Source organism: Leptopilina heterotoma, unplaced genomic scaffold, assembly GCF_015476425.1.
Source record: "Leptopilina heterotoma isolate Lh14 unplaced genomic scaffold, ASM1547642v1 Lhet_158, whole genome shotgun sequence".
Classification (NCBI taxonomy): Eukaryota; Metazoa; Arthropoda; class Insecta; order Hymenoptera; family Figitidae; genus Leptopilina; species Leptopilina heterotoma.
In genome coordinates this window covers 306,057-331,311 of record NW_025110872.1, presented here as the reverse complement: position 1 = coordinate 331,311, position 25,255 = coordinate 306,057, and the positions used below count along the sequence as shown (strand labels likewise).

The 25,255-nt window shown below is 26.9% G+C and overlaps 3 protein-coding genes across 4 annotated transcripts in view; 1 reads left to right on the top strand and 2 right to left on the bottom strand.

The window, feature by feature from the left end:
- The window catches only part of LOC122498729 (ATP-binding cassette sub-family G member 4), a 28,196-nt gene extending 27,508 nt beyond the window's left edge, over positions 1–688 (bottom strand). Inside the window, exon 1 of the mRNA XM_043606607.1 lies at positions 171–688. The gene's annotated coding sequence lies outside the window, so the exon portion shown is untranslated. The remainder of the gene's footprint in view (positions 1–170) is intronic.
- Positions 1–25,255, top strand: part of LOC122498730 (101 kDa malaria antigen-like) — a 101,046-nt gene that overhangs the window by 57,499 nt on the left and 18,292 nt on the right. Inside the window, exon 1 of one of the 2 annotated variants that reach the window (XM_043606612.1) lies at positions 23,085–23,181. The exons of the other annotated variant lie outside the window; for it this stretch is intronic. The gene's annotated coding sequence lies outside the window, so the exon portion shown is untranslated. Of the gene's footprint in view, positions 1–23,084; positions 23,182–25,255 lie in introns of those variants that run through there. 2 annotated transcript variants of the gene reach the window in all.
- On the bottom strand, positions 4,331–24,052 carry LOC122498728 (ATP-binding cassette sub-family G member 4). The gene is made up of 12 exons (XM_043606606.1): positions 23,677–24,052; positions 16,624–16,811; positions 11,990–12,219; positions 10,440–10,557; positions 8,753–8,942; positions 8,272–8,479; positions 7,973–8,149; positions 7,463–7,830; positions 7,029–7,197; positions 6,785–6,885; positions 6,474–6,629; positions 4,331–5,678 (listed from the first exon to the last, which is right to left on the bottom strand). Exons 2-12 carry the CDS (start codon positions 16,791–16,793, stop codon positions 5,334–5,336), a joined length of 2,232 nt encoding a protein of 743 aa, XP_043462541.1. The 5' UTR covers positions 16,794–16,811; positions 23,677–24,052; the 3' UTR covers positions 4,331–5,333.

Here is a 25,255-nt window from a genome sequence, read left to right as displayed (position 1 = left end):
TTCCTTGCACGGATTTTACTGTTCATTGACCGTTAAGAGCGCTCGAGATCTTGACTTTCCAATAATGACAGAGGGAAAAGAGTTGTTCAACTTGACCATACCAGATTGCTATATAGACATTTCTATTTTATATATACCTACATGTAGTCATGTAGACACTGTATACTTACGTGAAAGCACTCAGAAAATTACGTGTACGTATCGAAGTACGTATTTGAATCCTATTAAATCTTATTAATCTTTATTAAAACTTGTTTGTTCTCCTCGCCAAAAAAATCGAAACTAACACAATTTTTTCCAATTTTTGCTCCAAAAGTAAATTTATAAACACATCAGAAAGACGATTTTGCACTCACTGATGAATAAGTACAATTATGAATGTTTGCGCAATTAAATCATTTGAATTGTCAGTGCGAGTGATAAATGCTTATTCTATGATTGGTCATCAATAAGGTTGGAAAGTCCGCTATTGATAAGAAACACCAGAAACACTTTGACACCGTTTTTTTTCTGTTTTTATTTTATTTATTATTTGTTTGTGTTTTCGTGTTTGATCATAACAATTTGCAGTAGTGTGAAATATTTTCTGGTTTACATGATCTTTTTGTTCCTTTTTTGCTTAGGAACTAGTTTGTTTAACACGAGTCCGTGAACTGCGACCCTAATGTAGTAATGTACTTATTTATTCTGGAAGCAAAACAAACATGGACGATGGATGATATGGAGGAAAAAGCAGACGACTCTTAGTCAGCTGATCTCTGAAAATAATGTGTTGTATTTTTACTCTGAGTTTGCGCAAATGTTCTAACTTCATGTATACGAAATTCCCGCGGGTAATTTGAGAAACGGATACAAAAAAAATCTTCAATCAATTCTTTTAGAGGGAAATCGACAGATTTTTTTTTATCCGTTGGTGTTCCTTTCTTGGAAACAACAAACAAGTGATTTGTGTGGGAAAAAAAACGAAGGACATGGTTTCATGTTTGTCTAATAGCAAATGTAGGCAACTGTTGTTATATTTCTGTAGCTAGTCTTAGTCTCTCTATGATCATGGTTGGCGATGATAAGGATTGCACACAGCGATGGGCATGTTTACACAGAAAAAACGGAAGCTACTACTTAAATAGGAGCCAAGAATATTCTCCACTTAAATTAAGCAGGAAATATTCTTACAATAAGATTGATATTCTTATTGTAAGAATATTTCCCACTTAATTTAAGTAAGGAATATTCTTGGCTCCTATAATTTAACCCTTAAACCGCACCCTGGGTGTGCGACACCCATATTCTAGCTTTTTACTCTAATATCTCGTTTAAATTCGTAAAAATTGAACATGTCTTGATATTGGACAGTACATTTTTTACTTAACTTTATGTTTCGTGAGTGACATTAGTCTGCCAAGTGTCTTTTGTCTTTGTGTATTTGATAACTTTATGAAGTTGACGGCGAAAAATTTCTGCTTGTCTGACACCCAGTTTTTGGTTTAAGGTAATTTCAGTAGTTTTAAAAAACTCTTTTTTAATTATTAAAATTAAATAAATCATTATGAAACCTATTTTCCTTCAAAATAGATGTACTGAGCTATTAAGATAATTTTTCCAAAAGATAATAAGGCGGTTTAACCCCTTCACAGTCGAGTGAAAATAAAGTTTTTGTGCCATAAGTGTTCAAAAAAATTTTTTTTTTTTAAAATCATGATATTGTCATATTTTATGTTTTTGAGGTCACTGATTCAAAATCCGTGGTCGAAAAGTCAAAATTCAAAATGGCGGCTTCAAAATATCGAGCAAAAAAATTGAAAAGTTAACGAATTCGTTAATTTAAAAATTTTTTTTTGTCGCCTTTTTAAAGTTGCAATTTTAAATTTTGAATTTTTGACCACGGATTTGAAATCAGCGACCTCGAAAACCCCCGAGTAGGCATTTTAAGGCATTTTAAAAAAAATTCGTAAACTTAAAAATTTTTTTGGGCGCCATTTTGAAGCCGCCATTTTGAATTTTGAATTTTCGACAACGGATTTGGATTCAGCGACCCCGAAAACCCCCGAGTAAGGATTTTTAGCCAGATTCGTTAACATTTAAATGTCTTTTTTTCCGATGGCCCTATAGAGCCCATGGACATACAGGGCACGACATTTTTATGGCTCTATAGAGCCCACTGACAGTGAAGGGGTTAAGGATGGATTCGTAAGTGTGCGCTTTAAGGATTAAGTAGGCGCTTCTGAAAATTAGATTATCGTTTTTCGGTGTAGAATTAAATAGAATGCAGCTAGTTTTTTATTTTGTTTAATCCAAATAAGTAACGATATCTATATATTTTTGAAAAAAGTTAACAGAAAAGTATAATAATTTGGGGATTAGACAAACAAGTAGATGGCGAGTAATTGGCTGAGAGAAGCAACCCCCCACTCTTGTGTCATGCGCACAAGCCACTTTCTTCCCATAATTATCGAGTAAGAAGCCTGATATTTACCAATTACCATATTTACTATTAGAAAAATGTATAAAATTAACTCGAGAGATTTGTACAGACCTTTAAAATAACAAGGGGTTTAAAAATTAAGGTACAAGTAGAAATAAAATTAAAACACTTTTTTATATTTAATTTTTTTCATTTAATAAAAAAACTTGTTCTCTATTCAATACATAATAACCTTATTTAATCTAAAGACTACTCTAACAATTCACAATGCGATCTTAGTCTTTTTTCGCTGTATATAAGCAAGTCTAAATATTTTTTGCAGCTTTACTGCATTGCTTGCCTAATATATTCGTAAATTATTATTAATATCAATAATGATAAAAATAAGAATAATAATAACGATAAATATAATAATATTTATTATTAATTAATATCGATTAATAATAGTTATTATTATAAATATTATTATTTGTTAAAAGATTGTAATAATAATAATACTAATGAGAATAAAAAATTAAAGGATTAATTACAAATCAAGCACCTATTAAAATCATTCGTTCGACGAATAAAAAAATTTAACATTCACAAACATTTGATTTGTCAATTATCTATATATATATATATATATATAAATATATATATTATAACTGCTTTTTTTACTTTAATAGAAGTAATTTTTTTTGTCACAGCAGCCAGAGTTTGGTCAAGTGTCAACAAAATTCATATTTGCAAAATTTGTTCATAAAAATGTAATTTATAATTGTATATATAATTAATTATATATATGATATATAACTAAGGATGAAATTATTTTAAAAGGAGACGTAACGTGCGACAACTTTTTTTACTTAAAAAAATATTTCTTAAGAAAAATTGGTATAATTTTCTTTTTGATAAAAATAAAAAAATTAAATTTTCATTATTGTAATTATTTTTAAAAAATGGTTACAAATTCTTCTTTTATAAAAATTTGGAAAAAAAATAAATAACTCAGGCGTCTCGGCGGCACGTAAATCTAAAATATATATTTGCAAATGGCAGCTTATTTTGAGGAAATTGTATTTTATGTTTTTTTTCTTGTTATTATTTTTTAGTCTACTTCATTTTTTTTAAATTTAAAACTGATTTTTCATTAATATGAAATTTTTTTTTCGGTAAGAAAAATTATTGACTTTTATTAGAATTGAAAATGCTTTTTTTCGTTTTTGTTTTCTATTTTATAAATTTGTTATTAAAAGCATTTATTAAAAACGATTAAATACATTTAAAAATTGATTTGACGGTAAATATTGTTTTGAAATTTTTAAAAAATCTAGGTCGTTGAATTGGAAATGCTCTATATATAATTTTCCAAAGGCAATATTTAAATATCTTAAAACGCGCTCTTTTCTCTCTCTCTCTCTCTCTCTCTCTTTTTCTCAGTACTTTTCGGATTGAAAGACATTTATCACTGTGTTACGGCAGACATTTTACATTTATTTTACAAATCATAATTTTTAAAGAAATCGATATTTTTGAAATGCAAGAAATTATTTTTCTAAAAAATCCTTTACTACTGATAAAATTTAAAATCTTTTTCTTTTCGTTTTCAAATCCTGTTTTTAATATTAAATTAATTAAATTTATTTCATATAAATTAACATTAAATAGAATTTCTTTTAGAAACAAGATTTTTGCTCTAATTTAAAAATTTTTTAATTTGCTCACAAAAATAATGATTTCGATGAAAAAAAAAAGTTTTCTATTTTCATTATTGTAACACAGTGTTTATTTGTATAGATATTAAAATGATTGGATACTATACGAAGATGATTATACAATTAGAAGATTTATTGTGATTAAAAAATAAAACTCTATGATTCTAATTCGTACGCTTTGACGCCAATTTTTTTTTCAATTAAATGGGAACCTATTAAAGCGATGAGTTGGAATTGTCGCTTCTTTTTTTTTTTTTAATAAATTGGAGGGAAGTTTAAGTTCTGAATAATGGATCTCAACATCCCCGTTTTTGGCGAGTGTATTTCACTGATTTCTTTTTTTTAATGCGTTGAAATTATTTTTACAATTTCTTTATACATTAAATAAACTGACATTACGCAGTTCGTAATCGGCAGTTTTTTTTATATATTTGGACTACACGAAAATTCAGAAGTTCCTTTAATTCTATTTATTAAAAAAAATTTTTTTTTTTAATAATAGAACATTTTTTTTTATTAAAAAGTCGATTATTAGTTTTCGATTTTTAAATAAATAGATATTAATTAAGAACTTCTGAAAAGTCCCGGAATTTTTTCGTCTATAGACGCTTCGTGGGACCTGATAACAATTTTCTTCTTTTTTCTAACTAATGACTTACGGTCTAAACATTAAAAATCTAAACTAATTGTGTGTGTAATGTGTGTTGTGTGACCCAAACTCTTCATAAAAATTGTAAACAAAATTGCTATCATAAAAATTCCCGGCGTAGCAATTTTTATTTTAAACATTCGTTATTAGTAAACTTTTTTTTTGTTTAAAAAGTTTACTTCGAAAAAAATTTTTTTCTTTTTTTTATTGTTTAAGTATAAAAAGTTATAAAAAATTTAAAGCTGGAAAGAACTTTTCTTTTTTTGGTTCTGCAAAAACCTATAAAAGGCAACTAATCAATCTTGAGTTTGAGTCGAAAGAAAGAAAAGTTACCTTTGCAACTACTTTGGGATTCATTTCCTCATTTAAACAATTATAAATATTTTTCCCATTAAGTTGAAATTTAACAATCTGGTCCGAAAGTGTTGATTTTCTTCTCTTCTTTTCCTTCTTTTTTCTTTTTTTTTGTTTGTTGAAGAAGGTCAGTCATTGTCGTTTAATATGTCAATGCCCTGAGAGCGATTGATTTTTTAGTATTGAATTTTTCTAAATTTAGAAAAAAAATTTAACGTAACGATCGAAGTTTGAGCCTGAGAACGAAATAGGCGACGATTCTGAGGCCAATGAGGAAACCGACGAGGGCAACAACGTCAATCCAGTAAACAGCGTCGACCATTGACATTTCCTCGAGGAATTTTTGTGGGCTCTTAAAATGACAATAAGGCTCCGAGCATTTTAATTTTGCACGATTATATCCGTAGACTGAGATCATTGCTCCTTCGAATCCATATCTCACGTATGAGACGTATGACAAGATTTTTAGGTATGATGGAATTGCTTTGAATTTCACGAAAAAGCCAGAGAATAGAATTACTGGAACTGTCGACACTGGACCGATAAAGACTCCCGACTGTGGAAAAGAAAATGAAAAGTTAGTTTTCAGAATAGCTTTTTGCCACCAAAATTTTAAAACAAAACCAACATTTTTTACTGCTTTCTACTTCTATTTAAATTTTAAAAAAGTTATTGCAAACAAAATTCAAAGAATTGCAATAACATTTTTTTTTAACGATTCAATTATTTTCACAAATTTTTTTGTAATTCAATGATTTTTAATATCTACTTTTCTAATAAAAAATTTACGAAAGGAATTGAATAATTTTAAAAAAATGTTTATAAAATTCTTCGCAAAACATATTCAGTTACTTTCATAAATAAAAACATTTTCACTGGAATTCAATTATTTAAAACAGAATTTTCCTAATATTTTTCGAATAAAAATCAATTATTTAAATAGATTTTTATACAATTCTTCGCAAGAATTCAATTTTTTTTATAAATAATAAAATTCTTCTCAGGAATCAAATTATTTTTTTAAATTTTAATAAAATTCTTCGGAAAAATTCAATTATCGTCGCGGATAATAAAATTATTCGCAGGAATTCAATTATTTTCAGAAATTATCATAAAATTCTTTTCAAGAATTCAATTATTTAAAACAATTGTAATAAAATTCTTATGAAGAATTCAATTATTTTTAAAAATAATAAAATTCTTCTCAGGAATTCAATTTTTTTTTTAAATTCCAATAAAATTCTTGCTACTTTTTTAAAAATGAATTATCGGGTACGAAGCCTGAAAAAGGATGAATTTTTGAAAGTTTAGTTTAATTTGAATTATTTTTAAAATGAAGTTTTTTAATTACCTCAACACTCATTGCCGCTCCAATTAATAGACCAATTGACTGAGACACGAGTGAGGTCAAAATACAAATATTTAAATACATTAAAAACCTTTCTACCTCCATTGGTTGTGCGGTCATGAAATAGACAATCATCACATATACTGCTGAATATACTATCTGCAATTGAAAATAATTTTCAGTTATAAATAAAATAATAATAAAAGAAAACTATTGTTTAACAGAAAAATATATTTGCGATTGTTAATTATCATTAAATTAATTATTATTTATGAGGATAATAGAAAAATAATGATGGAAAGTATTATACGCACTTGAAATGGTATATCACATAAAGTTCTTGCGAAGTAAAACGCCTTTAAAGAGTACCAATAATTTAAATGTTCTCTTACAAATACAGCCATTTCAATTGGAACTGAAAACAAGAGAAAATTATTCAAATCTATTTAAAGTTTCAATATCAATTCTATTTCATAGATTTGTAATTTTTGATTTTAAGAAAATTTTACTGTAGAATGACCATTAGTTTAGAAACTTTTTGCGATAAGCAAAACTTACACGTAAGGACCGTAGGCATCATTGCGGTAAACATGATAAACATGACGGTGAAAAAAATGCAACCAGCGTTACTGGTAACAACTGCTGCGTCATTTCCAATTTGATAGTAAATAGCACCAATCAAAAATCCAACAATGACGTGTGAAATCAGTCTTACCCTCGTTAGTGTCTGAAAGATTTTTGAAAAATTAAATTTCTTTCTTCTAGTTTTACGGCAAAAAGAGGCGAATTAGTTTTCTGTTTATTTTTTGCCTTTGGCTTAGTAAAGGAGTAATTTTTCCCCTTAGGGGAAAAAGAACCTACTTTACTCCCTAGAACGCCCTTTTTACTTTCTTAAATTTCCAAGTTTTTTGAATCAAGGTTCTGAGAAATTTAGAATTTTTCTAAAGGTTGAGCTAAGAAAAAAAGATTCCATTGGGTAAAAATTAAATTACCATGTCTCTAAATTGTGATAAAAATGTCCTCTTGAGGAGAATCCAAAATTGCAGCCAGCTACTGGTGGGAAAACCGACTTTTTGCTCTATACTTTCGGCACTGTCCAAAAGTGATGTTGTACAAGAAACTGGCATATTGACCACGGCTTGTCCACCAGTTCCCTTCGCGACACCATTTGGAATTAAAGGCGTATCGTCAGTTTTAGTTTGCTCCTGCGGTGACGATTGTTTCGCAATCTCGTTCGATAGTGCATGAGCTGCCGCAAATGTCGCCTGATAATGCTGATAATTATTACATTTTCCGTTATTAACCGCCATCACCAACTTGTGTGCACATTCGCCATGTTCCCCACTCGCCACTTCCATCACTAGAATAAATAAACTTTCTGTTTGGTTTTACTTTCTTCTTCAAATTCCCCTTAAAGGTATTTGAACCTAATGATTACCTTTAAGGGATGTAGTCATGGTTCAAATGCCCTTAAAAATGGAAATTTGTGGAAGTATTCTCACCGTAATCGGCTGGATTATGATAACTAGGACAATCGAGTCCCATTGATGATAAAAAGGGCACGAGCCCACCTACATTTCCTTGATATATACATTGTCCCTCTGCTAAAAGATAGAGTTTATCAAACATTTCAAAAAGCCTCGCACTTGGCTGATGAATTGTACAAATAATGGTCCTTCCTGTAATTTTTAATTCAGACATAAATTAATTTTTAATGCAAACATAAAGAAAGAGATAATAAAAGATTTGCAATTTATACATTTTGTTAGGAATATTTTTCATTTTTTCTTGTGCAACTGACCTCCTCTGCTTAGTGATTTTAAAAGACTGAGGCACTGAAAACAGGAAGAGCTATCGAGACCGGAAGTAGGCTCATCAAAGAACATCACGGGTGGATTATTGACAAGTTCCAAAGCAATGGACAATCTTTTTCGTTGACCTCCACTCAAACAAACCGCTTGTGTATTACTCGCATCGCTTAGGCCCAAGGTTTCGATGATTTCTTCAACCTTCAATTAAAATCATTTATTATTCACTAATGCGAATTCGATTCTAACTTTAAATTCGAAAAACTTTTCTATTTTTCTATTTTTTGCTATGGGGCCGTCCATAAACTATGTGACCAATTTTTCAGACTTTTCAGACCCCCTCCCCCCTAAATTGGTAACGTAGTTTATGGATGGCCCCTATTTCTCAATTTTGTCAGAATTTATAATTTGAAAAATATTGTGATTTTAGAGAAAGAGGAATGAGAAAGAGGATTATAATGAATTTCAACTTACAACAACTTTTTTGGCGGCGACACTAATATCTTTGCCTAACTTGAGATTCGCTGAGACTGTCATTGCCTCGAATACTGTTAAATATGGCATTAAGCAATCATCCTGCATTATGTAGCAGGACATTTTTCGAAATCTTCGAAGATTTCGGTCTTTTCCATTTATTAAAACTGATCCACTTAGGTTCGAAGTTCTGAAATAGGAGAATTTGCAGAATTATATTATTTAGGCTGTAAAAATTGCTGGCTCCGATTGCGATACTTATGGTTTTCTAATTTTCAACGGCATTTCGTGATTCAGGTGACTAAGAGAATTGCTGATTAATAAAAAGAGGTCCACTATCCTCCTCAGGAAAATCGGAGGTGAATCCAGTAAAGGAGACTTTCGTGTCAATTGTCACCAAGAAAATCAGAGTAGCAGTTAGTTGCAATCATCAGAAGTGGGTGGACCTTGCTACAGTAGGGGCCAGTTTCACCAACTCCGATTAAAAGTTAATCAATGATTAAAGTCATTTTAACCGCCCATCATTGGTCGGTTAAGGATTTAATCATTAATTAACTTTTAATCGGAGTCGGTGAAACTGGCCCTAGGTGAACCAAACTCACTTTCAAGATCCACGACTTGAATTACCTTACCCAGAATTTAAGATGCTTCTGTGGCATTTCCTCCAGCAAAAAACAAGAAGACAAGAAGTCAGTGCCGGATCCAGACAAGGCTTGAGGGGGGGGGCATCCATTACAAAAATCAATATAATGTTATATTTTTCTATTTCATAAGAATATTTGACTCTTGGGGAGGGGGGGCAAGCACTCGTGGCCCCCCTGGATCCGCCACTGCAAGAAGTCCACCAATTGTTGGAGGAAATGCCACAGAAGCATCATCCGGAAGACAAAATTCGACAAAACGGAATGAAGTCATCCAAACTTTGGAAGCAGTACGAGTGATGTCAGCCTGGAGGCTAGACACGAAGGTCGTCGATGAAGAAGGAGAAAATTGCCTAAAGCTTAAAAGACGGGTTGAAGGATCTACGAAGAGTCATTATCCAGGATCGAGGTAAACCCACAACTTGCAAACTTCAAAGGACCCCAAAGACTACATACTAAAATGTTTATTTAAAAATAATCTGGCGCATAAAACTTCTAAGTAACTTTGGAAGAAGTGTAAATGATGTTAGCCTGGACTCATAGGTCGTCAACGAGGAAGGCGAAACATGCCTAAAGCTTAGAAAACAGGTTGAAGGACCTACGAAGAATCATTAGGGTCGAGGTAAACCCACAACCAGCAAACTTTAAAGGACCTCAAAGACTACATACTAAAAAAAGTATTATTAAAAAATAATCTGGCGCATAAAACTTTTAAATAAGACCATTTAAATAACAATCAAAAATTAGATCAGGAATCTCTAAATATCATCAGTGATATTCCCCAATTACTTCAGAAAGATAGAAGATAAGATTAGGTATTATAAGATTAAGATCACGAAAAAGTTAATAACCTTCCTGACCAAAAAGTTATTAAATTCTTTGTCACCTTGTTAAAAGTAAATTCTCTCAGCTTTTCTTGTTTATAAGAAAAGTTTTTCTTTAAGGAAGTAAAGAGGACTTTTTCTAAAAAATTCTCTGAGAACACCATAATCAGAAAACGAGTAACATTTTCATTCAGCCGAATGCAGAAAAAAATATCTAATTACTTGTATCCTGCAAGAACATTCATTAGTGTGCTTTTTCCTGCTCCAGATGGTCCCATAATTGCAGTCAGTTCTCCGGATCTGAATTTTCCGTTGACACATTTTAGAATTGTTTTATAACCTGCAAATAAAATAAATAAAATTGATCTTTATATTTCATTACGTTTCAAAGTCGTGTGTAATGTTCAGTATAATGGGATACCCCCAATACAGTTTATGAAATATTCTTATTAAAAAAAAGAAGGAGGCGTGCGAAAACTCGAGTACAGTTGCACTCTGGATGTAGTGCATCAACGCCTAGAAATGGGAACTTCCGAGTGCATTACTATCGATTCTTTCAAGCAGGTCATTCACATTTTGTACTTCTATATCCATGGACAAAAAGAGGTGCCTATCGAAAGAAAACCGCACCTTCACCTCTATTTCTTTTCTAATCCAAACTCACTGACCTCCTCTATCCTCTTCATTGTTTCAACCTTCCTTGTAAATCGTTTTCATAGACTACAACTCTGTGTGTGGGTATCCATACACAAAGTTGAAGACGCTTAAGATATATTGTCGTTTATTTTCTCTACCTTCAGAGTATCACCTTTAAAAGTTGTACCAGGATTTTTTTTATCTTGCATGGAATTTATTGACCATAAATTGAATAACTGATTAAGAAAACCCTTTTGTGGATTTTTTAGAATTCACAAGTCATTTATTTTTCAATTTAAATTCATTTTTGAAATTGACAATACTTTTTTTGACTTTGCAAAATACAATCCTTTCTCTATGAGGAGGAAGTGGTAAAATAAAAAGTTTTTTGGAAGATCAATAGGATCAACTTTTCTGCTTTGAAAAAACAGTAGAGTTCATTTTTGAAACTTTTAAAGCAAGTTATAAGTTTCTGCAGCTATTTCTAAACACGAGCCTAACAATAGGTCTCTGGGGTTAGCAGAAGTATGGTCAATCTTAAAATAAAGATTGTATAATTATATACATTTCTATAGTTATGAAATATGTTTTGTAGTACTTTTATTTATACACAACTATTCTGATATGATTTAGAACTACTGAATTTAAATTAAATTGAATTTTCAGATTGGTAACTGGAATGAGAGGGAAGGTCACTTTCTTCTTCCTTAATTTCGTCCCCACTCCGACTCGACACCAGTTAATGCTTAATGGGCAGAACTTCTCAAGTAAACAGTGGGCCCAGGAAGATTACTAACTTCGGGAGTGTGCGCGACTTTTACGACCACGTGTTTCTAACGTCAACCCTTTATTGTACATTTTTATTTCTACGAGTGTTAGTTTTGGGAGTGCCGAAATTTTTTTTAAATTCGGGAAGTGAGTTTTCTGCACCTCAAAAATCAACGGTTCAGGTGATTTCATCTTCTAAAAAAAATTCCAAAAAACAATTTGTATCTGGGCGGTATGTGAGAGAATAATTCGTCCATCAGGACAAACAAAACATCCACCATCTTTTAATTAAAAATGGCTTCTCAAATTAAGAAGCTACTAATACTTATTAAATCACTAGCAGTCTAGTAATGAATTTTCGTATTTACCTCTTTTTCTACCTTCGGACACGCTGAAAGCCAAATTTTTGAATTCTATGTCGACTGGCGGTCTTTTTGGTAAATGTGTAAGAGAAACGGTTGGCTTTTTATTAGGCTCGCCTGGACTAGCACCAACATGATTAGGCACCTTTCGCGCTAAAATTCCACTTGAAATTACTCCCGCTGAACCATTAGTTGCAGCACCATTGCAGGACACGTGTAAATTATTCTGAGAACCCCTGTAAAAAAAGTAATTTTTATTTTCAATTTTATTTTTTTTACATCTCTTAGTAAAACAAGTTGTAGAATTTATTTTTTAAAAAACTATTTCAATTTATCTAAAGAATGAAAAAAATCTTGGCTTCTGTTCAAATTTAGTTGAATCACTTTTAGAACGTAACTCATACAAGAGATAGTAGTTAGCCAAATATTTTTCTTAATGATACAAGCATTGCGGATTCTTTTATCAGATATGTGACAAATTTTTAGGAAAAAAAATGTACAATATTGCAGAGTTCTGTTGAATAATTCAAAGGGATAAAAAAAATTAAATCAGCTTACAATTTTGTCTGAAAATCTATAGATGATTCTCACAAACTTATTAAAAGATTATATTGATTGAATTTCTATTTCTTTATTTTCTGCAAAGATTTCCACGTCAGAGGCGACGGTCAGGATATTTTTATATTTTAATTGGGTTCCTTAACTTTCTATACATTTGAAATATTCTCACGCTGCTTTTTGATTCATATCGATTGAATAATATTTAATCTAGTGACGTCATCAATTGCTGATAGAATTTTTAAGAGATTCTATTTTTATGTTTCGGAAAAAAGGGATATAAAAATAAGAAATTCTCTATTATTGAAAAATATACTATACTGTAGCAATAATTTTATGCTAACTTGTAAGTGGCAACCTTCGGAAAATCCTTTCAAAGCAATTTAATTTCTTATTCCTTTATGAGTTGAGAAATCATCTCTTTTGTCCTTAACGTGACTCAATGGGAATGAGAAAGAAAATTCTATCGCTACTTTCTGAGTCACATTAAAAATTAATTTTTTTATTTTAGTTAATGTTCTTTTTATAATTGTTCATAACAATTTTTTTTCCGTTTTTCTAGAATGAATGCACTTTGATTGGATTTACATAACTGGTTTCAGTCCTGTTTGGAGTAGTTTAAAAAAATGAAACAAAACTTTTTTATACTTTTGTTGTTGGCTAAAGAAAGAGAACAGGATAATTGTAGTGTACGTGTAGGAAAAATTATTTTTTTTACATGAAAGTAAACTGTTTTCAGTCACCATGAAACTTTGTATAAGATGAATGTATAAAATGAAAAATATTAGTTGCTTAAAGGCTACGACCTTAAGGCAATTTGTAATATTACTGTAATCTCTTTATCTATCATTAAAATTCTAGTTACTTTGCCAGTAGGAATGATAAAAGATGTTATAAGAAAGTACATTAACAACTATTATCTGCAACCTAGAAAAATTTTGTTCTTGTAATTACATCATTAGAAATAATCGGACGTCTGAAAATTAATGGTGATATTTGGAGAACAAGAAGTTGGAAAATAATATTTTAGAAGAGAGTTTGTCCTAAATGATACAATTCGCAGTTTTCTGACCTTTGATCTTTTCTCGACATTAGACTATATTTTAATTTTGCTATTTTCTTTGCAATTTTGAGGTTTTCTTCTTTCAAAGTTTTAAACCCTTTCTCAACCTTTGGGGATTTTTTGCGTTCTTCGTTGACGATCTTTGAGTCCAGGCTATCATTTACACTGCTTACAAAATTAGTTATAAAGTTTTATGCGCCAGATTATTTTTTAATAATACTTTTTTTAGTATGTAGTCTTTGAGGTCCTTTAAAGTTTGCTGGTTGTGGGTTTACCTCGACCCTAATGATTCTTCGTAGGTCCTTCAACCTGTTTTCTAAGCTTTAGGCATGTTTCGCCTTACTCGTTGACGACCTATGAGTCCAGGCTAACATCATTTACACTTCTTCCAAAGTTACTTAGAAGTTTTATGCGCCAGATTATTTTTAAATAAACATTTTAGTATGTAGTCTTTGGTGTCCCTTAAAGTTTGCAAGTTGTGTGTTTACCTCGACCTTGGATAATGACTCTTCGTAGATCCTTCAACCCGTCTTCTAAGCTTTAGGCAATTTTCTCCTTCTTCATCGACGACCTTCGTGTCTAGCCTCCAGGCTGACATCACTCGTACTGCTTCCAAAGTTTGGATGACTTCATTCCGTTTTGTCGACTTTTTTCTTCCGGATGATGCTTCTGGGTAAGGTAATCCAAGTCATGGATCTTGAGAGTGAATTTAGTACACCTGTAGCAAAGTCCAGGCTTCTGATTGTCTAGGTAACTTTTGTCACGAAAGCCTTCTTGATGGAGTCATCTCCGATTTTAATTAATTGTTGTAGTGCTCCTATAAATCTTGAGGGGCAGACCATGGTAGGTTCGTATTCTGATGCTTTCTTCTCTATTTATAAGTTAGCGTTTAAACCACTCCTAAGTTGACATTTTTCTCTTCTTCTGATCCTCTTGGTTCCTTTCTGCAAAGTTTCTGATTTGCACTAAAGAGATTTTTGTGAAACAAAGTTTTATCCGGACTAGCAGCGGAACCTAAGGAATAGGATTCTTAGTGTAGATTTCGATTTTATTTTTAGATGGACAATAATTATGAAAGGGATAAAAATTATAATCTTCTGAAAAGCTTTTTCCAAGCCTAATTATCATTCTGATTTCGCCAATACAACAAACAGCAATCAAAAATTAAGAGACTCAATACTTTCGAGTTTTTACTTTTATTGTTCAAGTTATTTTTTTCAACAACTTTCTTCAATTATAATTATTTGACTATGTACGTGAAATATTAAGCATTCTTCAAAGGTTTCTTTTCCTGAACCTTGAATCAATCGATTATTTATGCACGAGAAACTCCCTACGTGGCTCTCGTCGCTTCAAAATAGAATGTATCAACAGTCTTTTCATTTGGAAAGAAGTCTTTTGATATACTTAATAGACATTCTTGATTCATGTCTAAACAAAATTCATTCTCCATATAGAGTCACTTGATAATTAAGCAACACATGATAAAACTTTATTTATCGTAACAGTTTACAGTTCAATTTTTATTTATCACTATTCACTTAAACGATCGTTAATTAAAATTACCGTTTCTTTTAAACTATTATTAATATATTAATTACAAGTACCACTGTTTGTGGTTCTATTGTTTACAACTATTATGATTTATAGCTGAAAACAAAAATTATAAAAACAATGCTGTATTATATTAAATATTGTAGGCAGTAGCCTATAATGATTAGCATTGTTTTTTCTCATATAATGTTTTTGACTATTGGTGTTAATGGTATTGTAATAATTTTATTTTTTTTTTTTTTTGATGAGATAATGATAAAAATTTCCGTGTCAATGACACGATTGTATCGACATTCACATAATTTTTAGAATCAGTTCCTCTTATATAAGAAATATTTTTTTTATCATTGATTGATTTTTTCGGTCAGATAACTTTAATGAAACGAAAACTGAAGCAGAACATATATATTTTAATTATTATTGTCATTATTATTATTGATAAAATCTATGATATTTTTAAGTGATTTTTCGACAATTATGAAATATCAATTCAATAAAATTGACAATACAATCAATTATACATTCAAGTGTTTTACAAAAAATATAGTTCTAAATAGAAATAACTAATTGATTATAAATTTTATCTCATCACTATAATCGTCAATTCGTCAACTTATTTGAATCGAGAGAAAAAAATTGTTTTTCGAAATTAAATTAATGCTTTTATAATTGATTTATTTCTTGACACACATTTTAAGTAATAATTAGGTATTATTTTTGATTTGTAAATTAATTGTCGGAACTTTTGAAAAATTTCTTTCGGTTCGAAATTTGTAGCAATTGTTGGAGTCCATTTATTTTTTAGGAATAATTTTTTTTCTAGTTTTAAAATTCCTTTTTAGTGTCAACACTTTTTCTATTGTATCCAAAAGAGTTCGGAGGGGGCTAAAATCGTTCATGTCCTTGACAATTCAAAGTCACTTGAAAATTTGCCTTGTTCACTTTTACATTCTTTTTTTTTGTCGAAACTAATATGAAGGCGCATAATCTGCACAAGTGAAATGTAAACTAATCCTCTAGGAAGATGAATAGAATTTTCTGATCGAACAATAAGTGGATTCTATAAATAAATATGAAAATTAATTTTTTTTTAAATTTTCAATTTGTTTGAATATTTTTCGAATAAACAATTTAATTCACACTGTCGACAAGAATTTCATTCAATTCATTCATTTAAATTAATGTTGAATTTAAATTTGTTTCTAATTAACATTAATAATGCACGTTCGTGATTCTTTCGATTTTCTTCAATTTCAGACAATCATTGTATTAATATGATGACTTTAATGATTTTAAATTTGCCCTGAATTTATAGAAGAAAATAAATTCTTTTTCATTTTATTTATATTTTGAAATTTTTATGGAAACGAAAGAAAATTGAGATTTTTTTTTAATAAGGGAAAAAGTAATTGAGAAATATTTGACGAAAAAGTTGGAAGGGAATTTTGATGGAGATGATAATTACCCGTGCATTGCATTATTGAGATTTTCAAGATGCAACGTTGGCGGTGGCGATCTAATTGCAACTTGATTGTCTCCTTGATTACTGGCACTGGCTGTAAATTGCACTTGATCAAAAGCGAGAAATTTAGTTCCACCACCTGACCCAAGTGTCAGATTCTTCAAATCTGCCATTTTCCGCTGACCCTAATTCTGTAAAATTAATTGAAAAATAATTCGTTAGTGAAAGGAAAAATTAAATTTTCATTCCTGCTGAATAAAAAAATTGTTTTTTTTATTTCATACAAGTAAGACATTATTTACGTATATTTTTTGTATAATTATTTAAAAATTTGTTATATGCATAAAAAGTGTACAAAATTAATAAAAAATGAAAATGTAATAAAATTTTAATTGAAAATAAATTACTTGTCTATAATTAACAAATAAATATTTATTTCTATCAAATAATTTCTATTTGAGTCAATTAAATGGTATTTGCTTCATATGTTACTTAAATATTGGTTCAGATGCAATTTATTTCAAACAAAATATGATTTAGATAAAAATTATTTGATCCAGGTAAATAGTTATTTGATAATAAACAAGTAATCTATTATTTGAAACAAATAAATTCTATTCAGTGTAGATTTTCAGTAAAGAAATTATTTTTAGCTAGTATTTTTTTTTATTAAAATTGTGATTAGGTATATCTTGAAATTTCTAAATTCAATTATTAAGAACTTGAATAATTTTGTTAAATAAATATTTAAATATTTCTCATTTGTTTTTTCGAGGGAAATAAAATAAAAAATTTTCAATTTAAATAATTCTGAAATTTAATAATTTCTAAAATTACAACTATAACCCTTCAAATATTATTTAAACACAAAAATTCAATTTATTATAATAATATTGTAACTGTCAATTAAAAAATTCCCAGACAATTGAAATTTGATAAAATAATCTATTTAAAATAATTGAAATTTGGTAAAATCTTTTTAAAATAATTAAAATTTGGTAAAATTGTTAAAAGATAATTGAATTTTGGTAAAATCTTTTTAAAATAATTGAAATTTGGTCAAATTATTTTAAAATAATTGAATTTTGGCAAAATTTTCGTTCCTAATTTTACACAATTGATTTTTAATTACAATTTTTGAAAATTCAATTATTTGCAAAAAATTTGCAATTAAAATTCTTCAAAAGTTGATTTTCCAAAAATTATAATAAAGTACTTCAAAAATATTTTTTATACTAAAAATGTTGTAATTTGTTGCAATATTTAAAAGAAAAGTCGAAAAAGTCGTAATTTTTGAAAATAAGTTGTAAAAGTTGCATTTTTTTAAAAGTAGTCGAAAAAATCGAAAACGTCATAATTTCCGAAGACTTGTAGTGATAATTTTTCCATTTAAAATGGAAATTTATATTTCGTTAACAAAAAGTAGTTTTACGAGGTAATTTTTCTTCTTTTTTTAAACTTGATAAAAAAATTGTTCGTCATTAAGAAAATGTAGTTACTTTTTAAGGAGAAAAATAAATATAATTCATTCAAGCTTAGTAATTTTATTTTTAATTAGGCAACGTTTTTCTGATGATGAAAATGAAATTATATTAAAATTTGAATTTAAAAGAGTAAAAAAACAGAAATTTCCATAGTCATTGCTGTTAAATAAAATTATAAACGAAAAAATTTCTTTGATTTAAAACAAAGTTCATACTCCAAAACAATGAATATAATTAGAATTTTCAATGAAAATGTCCATTATTTATAAGACACTCTATATATATTTTTTTTTCTCCAATGTGCTAAATGTAAATTAAGTTACATATCTCACGTTGTTGAATATTTTAAAATACAATGTAGAATAAAACAAAATTTTCCCTGAATCCAGTTTCATCTTATTTTTCTTCTAAAATTTTTTTCCATCAGAAAAATTGATAAAAGGAAATTCAATTAAAAAAAACTAAATAAAAAATAAAAATTTACTCGAAAATTGATTTGTTTATAAAAAAAAAAGAAACACAATTATTACTGTTGGATTTTTCTTGCATTTAAAACATTTTTAAAATTCTCACTGCAAATTTAAAATTATTTTAATTAAAATTTTAAATTTTAACTAGTGGAAAAATAATTTCATAGCGTAAAGTAAATATTTATTGATAGGATATTAATAATTGTAATTAGTTTTTCTTTTTATAACAATCAATTATACAAATATTGAATATTAAATGGTGAAAGCAATATTTACAATTGTAAGATTAAACTGTATAAAAGAGTATATGACATAAAATGAATCTACAATCAAGCAATCATACATTTGTGCACGCTTAACAATTACCTCGAACTTTAGAGCGAACAAAATAGTAATCTAATGCCGACAGTTTATTTTCTATTAACTATTTGTGTCAAATGACTTTAGGTTTTTATTAAAAAAAAATTTAATTGCACAAATTAAAAATCCAGCAGAAGTAAGAAAGCTTCTTTCTTACTATTTATAAAATGATAAAGAAAAGAAGAAAAAATATTATTTATTTAAAATAGATAATTAATATTATTTAATTGTCTTTTTAATTATAATTTAATAAATCGTTGATACTGCTGCTGCCATTGTTTTATTCAATTCGGTGAGTTTTTATTAAAAATTTGTAATTTTAAGAATATTTTTAAAGATGATAAAATTCTTGTCAGGAATTGAATTATTTTTTTTTAAATTTTAATAAAATTCTTTGCAAAAATTCAATTATTTTCAAAAATTCTAATAAAATTCTTAAAAAAAATTCAATGATTTTGATAAATAATAAAATTTATCGCAGGAATTCAATTATTTTTAATAAAATTTTAAATGAATTTATAAATTTCAAGAAAAATGAATTGAAAAATGATTCAATTTTGAAAGAATTACTTTTGTAATTTTTAAAAATACTTCATTAAATTTCAAGAATGCGTTACATTGAAATCATTTGAAATATTTTAATTCCTGTAGACAAAATAAATTCGGTATTTTAATATTTATTTTAAAAAAATTTTCCATTTTTGAATGTAATTAAGAAATTATAAAAAAAATTGAGTCGTCAAGTTTAATTCATTATTCAAAGTTAAAAGAGAAAAATTTTTAATTAAAATTTCGAAAAACTAAAAAGTTGTGAAGAAATTTTTGTTTTATAAAAAGTTAATAACAAAGAAATTGAAAAAAGGAGTAAAATTATTTTCTAAATAGTCGCTATAAACAAAGTGGAATGGCACCGGAAGTGAAATAAATGGCATTAAAACAATTGAAGTCAATTGTAATACCTTCAACAATAAGTCTTCTTTGTCACATGGTTCTGAGTTACCATGAATGTTGAATAAAAGGATTTCCTGTATCATTTTCTTTCAATACTTAATAAGTTCATCCTATTTGTCATATATATATATATATATATTAAGGACAAAGAAAAAGGATCTGTATTCTTAAAAAATTGTTGTTTTCATCGCACTACGCAAATTAATTCCTATATAATTTTTTGTTTATTATTATTATTTTTGACATTAATTAATTAATTTTTAATTTTTTAATAATTTTAATACATAGGTAATGTAAGTGGTAAACATAACAATTTCGATTATTAATAGCGAATTTTGATAATTATTGGGTGAATAATAACCAATTAAATTCATAAAAAATTAATGCAATTTTGTAAATTTATTTGTTATTTCAATTGATAATTAATTTGTGATATTATTGGTGATAGTTAAATAACTATATATTACGATTTATAACATTCAATTCATTTTTTATTTTAATTTACTATACTATAACTATATAGTAATTCATTTATTATTATTATTGACTATAACTTTTCTATAATTACATACTATTATATTATTTTACTATATAATTATTAATTAGTTGACACAGGAAATTAAGAAATTTTATTAAAAGTACTGGAAAAAAAATTAAATTTTTATATAATTCATAAGAAAATTATAAATTCTTCATTTTTGTGTCTTTTTTGTTTATCTTAAAATTTTGAAATTACCAAGATCTTGAATAGGAAAACTTCAATTTATTTTATTTTTGACAGTAATTTATTTTCAATATTTTAGAAACCTATTATTATTTATTAAATTAAAATTATTTTTTTAAAATTTTAATTCAAATTCTTTTAAAATTACTTGAAATTTTCAATTTATAGAGTTTAATCATAAAAAATAATTATTGATTTAGGGAAGAATTTTATTAGATAAAAATTCCAGAAAATAATTGAATTTTGTAAAAATTACAATTAATGAATTTAAAAATTTATTAAATAATTGAATTTTAAAAGGTTTCAATTTGAAATTTTAGAAAATTTCAATTTAATTATTGAAAATAATTCGTTTCAGAGAAGAATTTTAGTAAAAAATTCCAGAAAATAATTTTATTTTGCAGAAGTTAGAAATAATTGAATTTTGAAAAGGTTTGAAATTGAAATCTTTGAACGTGTTAACAAAGGTGTTCGTGAAGGCCGCAGTCATGCCACTGTGAAGGGCAGCAAAATTTTAGAGTTCGTCTGATGAAACGTGGATTTTACTACTTAAAGTTTCTTGGCCCGCGTGTCATTTATTTCCACACCAAAAACGATTGATATATCATTGATATTAATTTTGCAAATATTAAAAAACTCTCGTCTCTTTATCTAACATAAAATTCAATGATATTCCCCAACCAAAATTGTAAACAGTTCCAAAACTTATATAATCTGCAATTTTTATGATTTTTTTTGTCCCGTATACTGAAAAAAAAATTAATTGCAACTTAAAATTAAAATTAATTTAATAATTAATAAAATTAAATGGAAAAATAACAGAATATCAAATTAGTTTATATATTTACTAATTTTTTTTTATTTTAATAATTTATTACACTTTTGTAACAAAAAATAAAATTTTTAAAAAATTGTAGAAAGAAAAGTTTAATTTCTTTCTTTTTTTTTACTTTCTGTATAATAATAATTATTATTGTCTTGAAAGAGGTCGTAAAAGAAAAATCGATTGGCAAAATTATATTATTATTTAAATTATATTATTATTATTATTATATTCACTTTTCAGACAATAAATCACCTAAATATGAGAAAAACTTATTTTTACTATCAAATGTGTAGTTAAAATCAGTAAATTTGATACGATTATCAAACAAGAAAATAAATTGAAACAATCTTTAATATGTACTCTCATCTCTTGTTTTTTTATCTACACTCGAATTATCATAAAAAATAAATAATTTTCTATACTAGATAATATTACTAATTTTCTATTATAAATAAAAAAAATTTTTTGTTAAATGAATAGAAATAAATAATTTAATTAAGATAAATAATAATAATAATAATAATAATAATTTAATAAACAATAAATATAATGGTGAATTTTTCTATAAAACAATTTTTCTAATTTTGTTTCTATTTTTCTAATTCTAATTCTAATTTCCTAATATAATTTAATTTAAATAATAAAAATATTAGATTATCGAAAATTCAATAATAAATTATTTTTTGTAATTTGAAAAAGAAAGGAAAATCAATTTAAAAAGAAATTGCTTCTTATGTTTTATCCGTTGAAAGTATTTTTCAGTGATAAAAAAAAAACCTGGACGTGAAAACAAAGAAAATGATCGATATGAATAATTACTTGAAACGAAAAATAAATATTGAATCAAAGAAGAAAATTTCCTGACATTAAAAAATATCTCGAGAATTTTGTAAAAGAAAAAAAATTCTCTTATATAACTTTCGTTCTTTGTTAGCAAAAAAGAGAATATTATATAAATAAGTAAGACATTTATTTTTAATTACTGATAAATAACTATTAAACATATAATAAATAAATTACAACATAATAAGAAAAATTTACACTAAATTTAATTTTCTATTATTTTAATTATTTTTGTAATTATTTTTTATCGTCTTTTATTTTAATAATTATTAATTATTATTTTTAATTATTATAAATAAATATTTTTTATTCTAAACTGAAAAATAAGTAAAAAAAATAAATTAACGTAACAATGAAAATAATATTAATATTAATTTTTTTCGTAAAAAATTCGAGGAAAATTCAAATGATAATTATTATTATTAATTTTTTTATTTTATTTTTTTTTTGTAATTACTTTTGGTCGAGATAATTCTATACCTACTGAAAAATAATGAAAATAAATAAATTAACGTAATAAGAAAATAAAATTAATAATAACAAATTCCAAAAGTAAAAATAATAGTTAAAAGAGTAAAAAAATATTTCCCTATTTTTAGGGGATTTTTTATTATTTTAATTGTTTTTGTAATTATTTTTATCGTGATAATTCTATACTAAAAAGTAATTAAATAAATTATAACTTAATAATAATAATAATAATAATAATAAATAAATGAAATAAAAAATAAACAAGAACTAAAAATTGCGCTTCTGATTAAATTTCTTTGTAAACCTCATTTGTTTATCAGCTTTTGCATACATAAGAACAGTTTGCTTTTGAATATAGCCAGACTTTGTTGAAGGCAATTACAATGTCAATTTTATCTTAGTGTCTATTTCATTTTAATCTCGACTATCAAGGTAAAAAAAGAAAACATTTTCCGAAAAGAAATTTTTCTAAATTTATTTACATAAAATTTTTGTCAAAATCCTCAAACATGATCTCATTTTCTAAAAATAAATTCAGCCCTCTGATTAGATGACTGCTACTGTATACTTTGTATCCTAGAAAGATGTGATTTTCTCTCAACGTATCCTTAATAAATTCACTGGGAAAATTTTTTTTATTTTTAATCCAAAAATAATCACAACCAAAAAAATATTTTTAATTCATTATAATTATTTTGAATCAAACTTATGTGTTGAATCAAAATTATAATAATTAAAATAAATTTGATTTATTTTGTTTTTTATATGTTTTTATATTACATATTATGTTTAATTAATTAAGTTCGATAAAATAATTTTGATAATAAATATTTCTCGGTAGAAGTTTTTGGAGAAATAGAGAAGAATACCCCTTTTAATATTTTAATAAATTAAAAAAGATATTTTCGAAAAAATATGAAAAATTACCTTAGAGTTGAACCTAAATTGCAACGCTGCTGTTACATTGAGATTTCACTAAATTGGAAACTATTTGTTTTAAAAAAGCACATGTGTATCCAAAGGGAGTATATTCACATAATGAAACACTCGCGATTATGCACAACCGAGACAATGACATCAATAGCTCGACTTGCTTTGGGGAAATTAAAAAATATTTGTAAATAAAAAAAATAACAACGAAGCAATTTAACATTCGCGCGGATAAAAAATAATAGAAAATAATCCAACAGTCAGATAGGAAAAAAGCATCGCCCGTGGCGTGCCTTTCAAAATCAGCTGTAGAACTGCGTTGCCACCGAGTACACTGACAGAATCAGAAATTTAAAATGAACGAAATGAACTATACTCACGAGCCGAGCCAGTAACGTAGGCAAGAGGTTCAAAGTTGCGAGGGAGCCCTCTCGCTTACTCTTTCTCCTCTCTCTAGAAATCTTTTTGTTGGAGAATAAAAGATATACTTATATCTTATACACAAGTCCATTGTGAGGAGCCTTCCTTTTTTCCCTTTTTTCTCTCGAATCCGCGATGGATTCGATGATTCATCATGTCAAATATTTTTTTATACTTTAATTGGAATATAACAAAAGAAAAAAATACTAATCTCGAAGAACTAATGGATTCAAAAAATTTTCTCTCTGATTTTTAACGTTCTTTCTTTCTTTCTTCTTCATTTCAAATAGTCAAAATTTCCATCGAAATTTACAAAAAAGGTAGTTCTTATAATTTTCGTTTGTAATAATTAGCCAGTAATCAGTAATTTTCCTCAAAAAAGGTGAAAAGGAGAATTTTTTTTCCTCAAAAAGGGGACAAAAATTTATTTGTTTATAAAACTTGCATATATAATTCAAATTTTGTATCATATAGCTTCTATATAGAATTTTTTAATATTGATTCAATTTTAATCAGAGTTGCCACAAAAATTTAATTTTTTTTTCCCTGACTTTCCCCTGCGATTTCTAGCCAATTTTTAACTTTTTCTCTGACCTTAAAGAATATTCTGATTATTGAATCAGAATAATAATTGAATTTTGCAAATTTTTCTGTAAAAATTTTATTATTTATGGAAAAAATTGAATTTTTTTGGGGAACTTTATAATAAAACTTTAAATAATTGATTTCTTTGAAAAAATTTATGCCAATTCTTTAAATAATTAAATTTCTAGAGAAATTTGTGAAAGTAATTGAATTTTGCAAATTTCTCGGTAAAAATTTTATTATTTTCATAAATAATAATTGAATTTTAAAAGGTTTCAATTTGAAGTTTTAGAAAATTTATAATTTGAATGAATGTCATTAGAAATATTATTACCTAAAATTTGTCTTTTGAAAAATTTTAATTCAAATTCTTTCGAAACTATAGTTGAATTTTAGTAAAAAAAAATTTCAGGAAGTAATTGAGTTTTGAACTATCAGTTACAAATATTTATCCATTTTAAAAATAATTGCCTTTTGGAAAAGGTTTCAAATTAAAGTCTTTGAAGATTTGAATTTTTAATTGACAATTGATTTCTTTAGTTAAAAATTTGAATATTAATTGAATTTTATA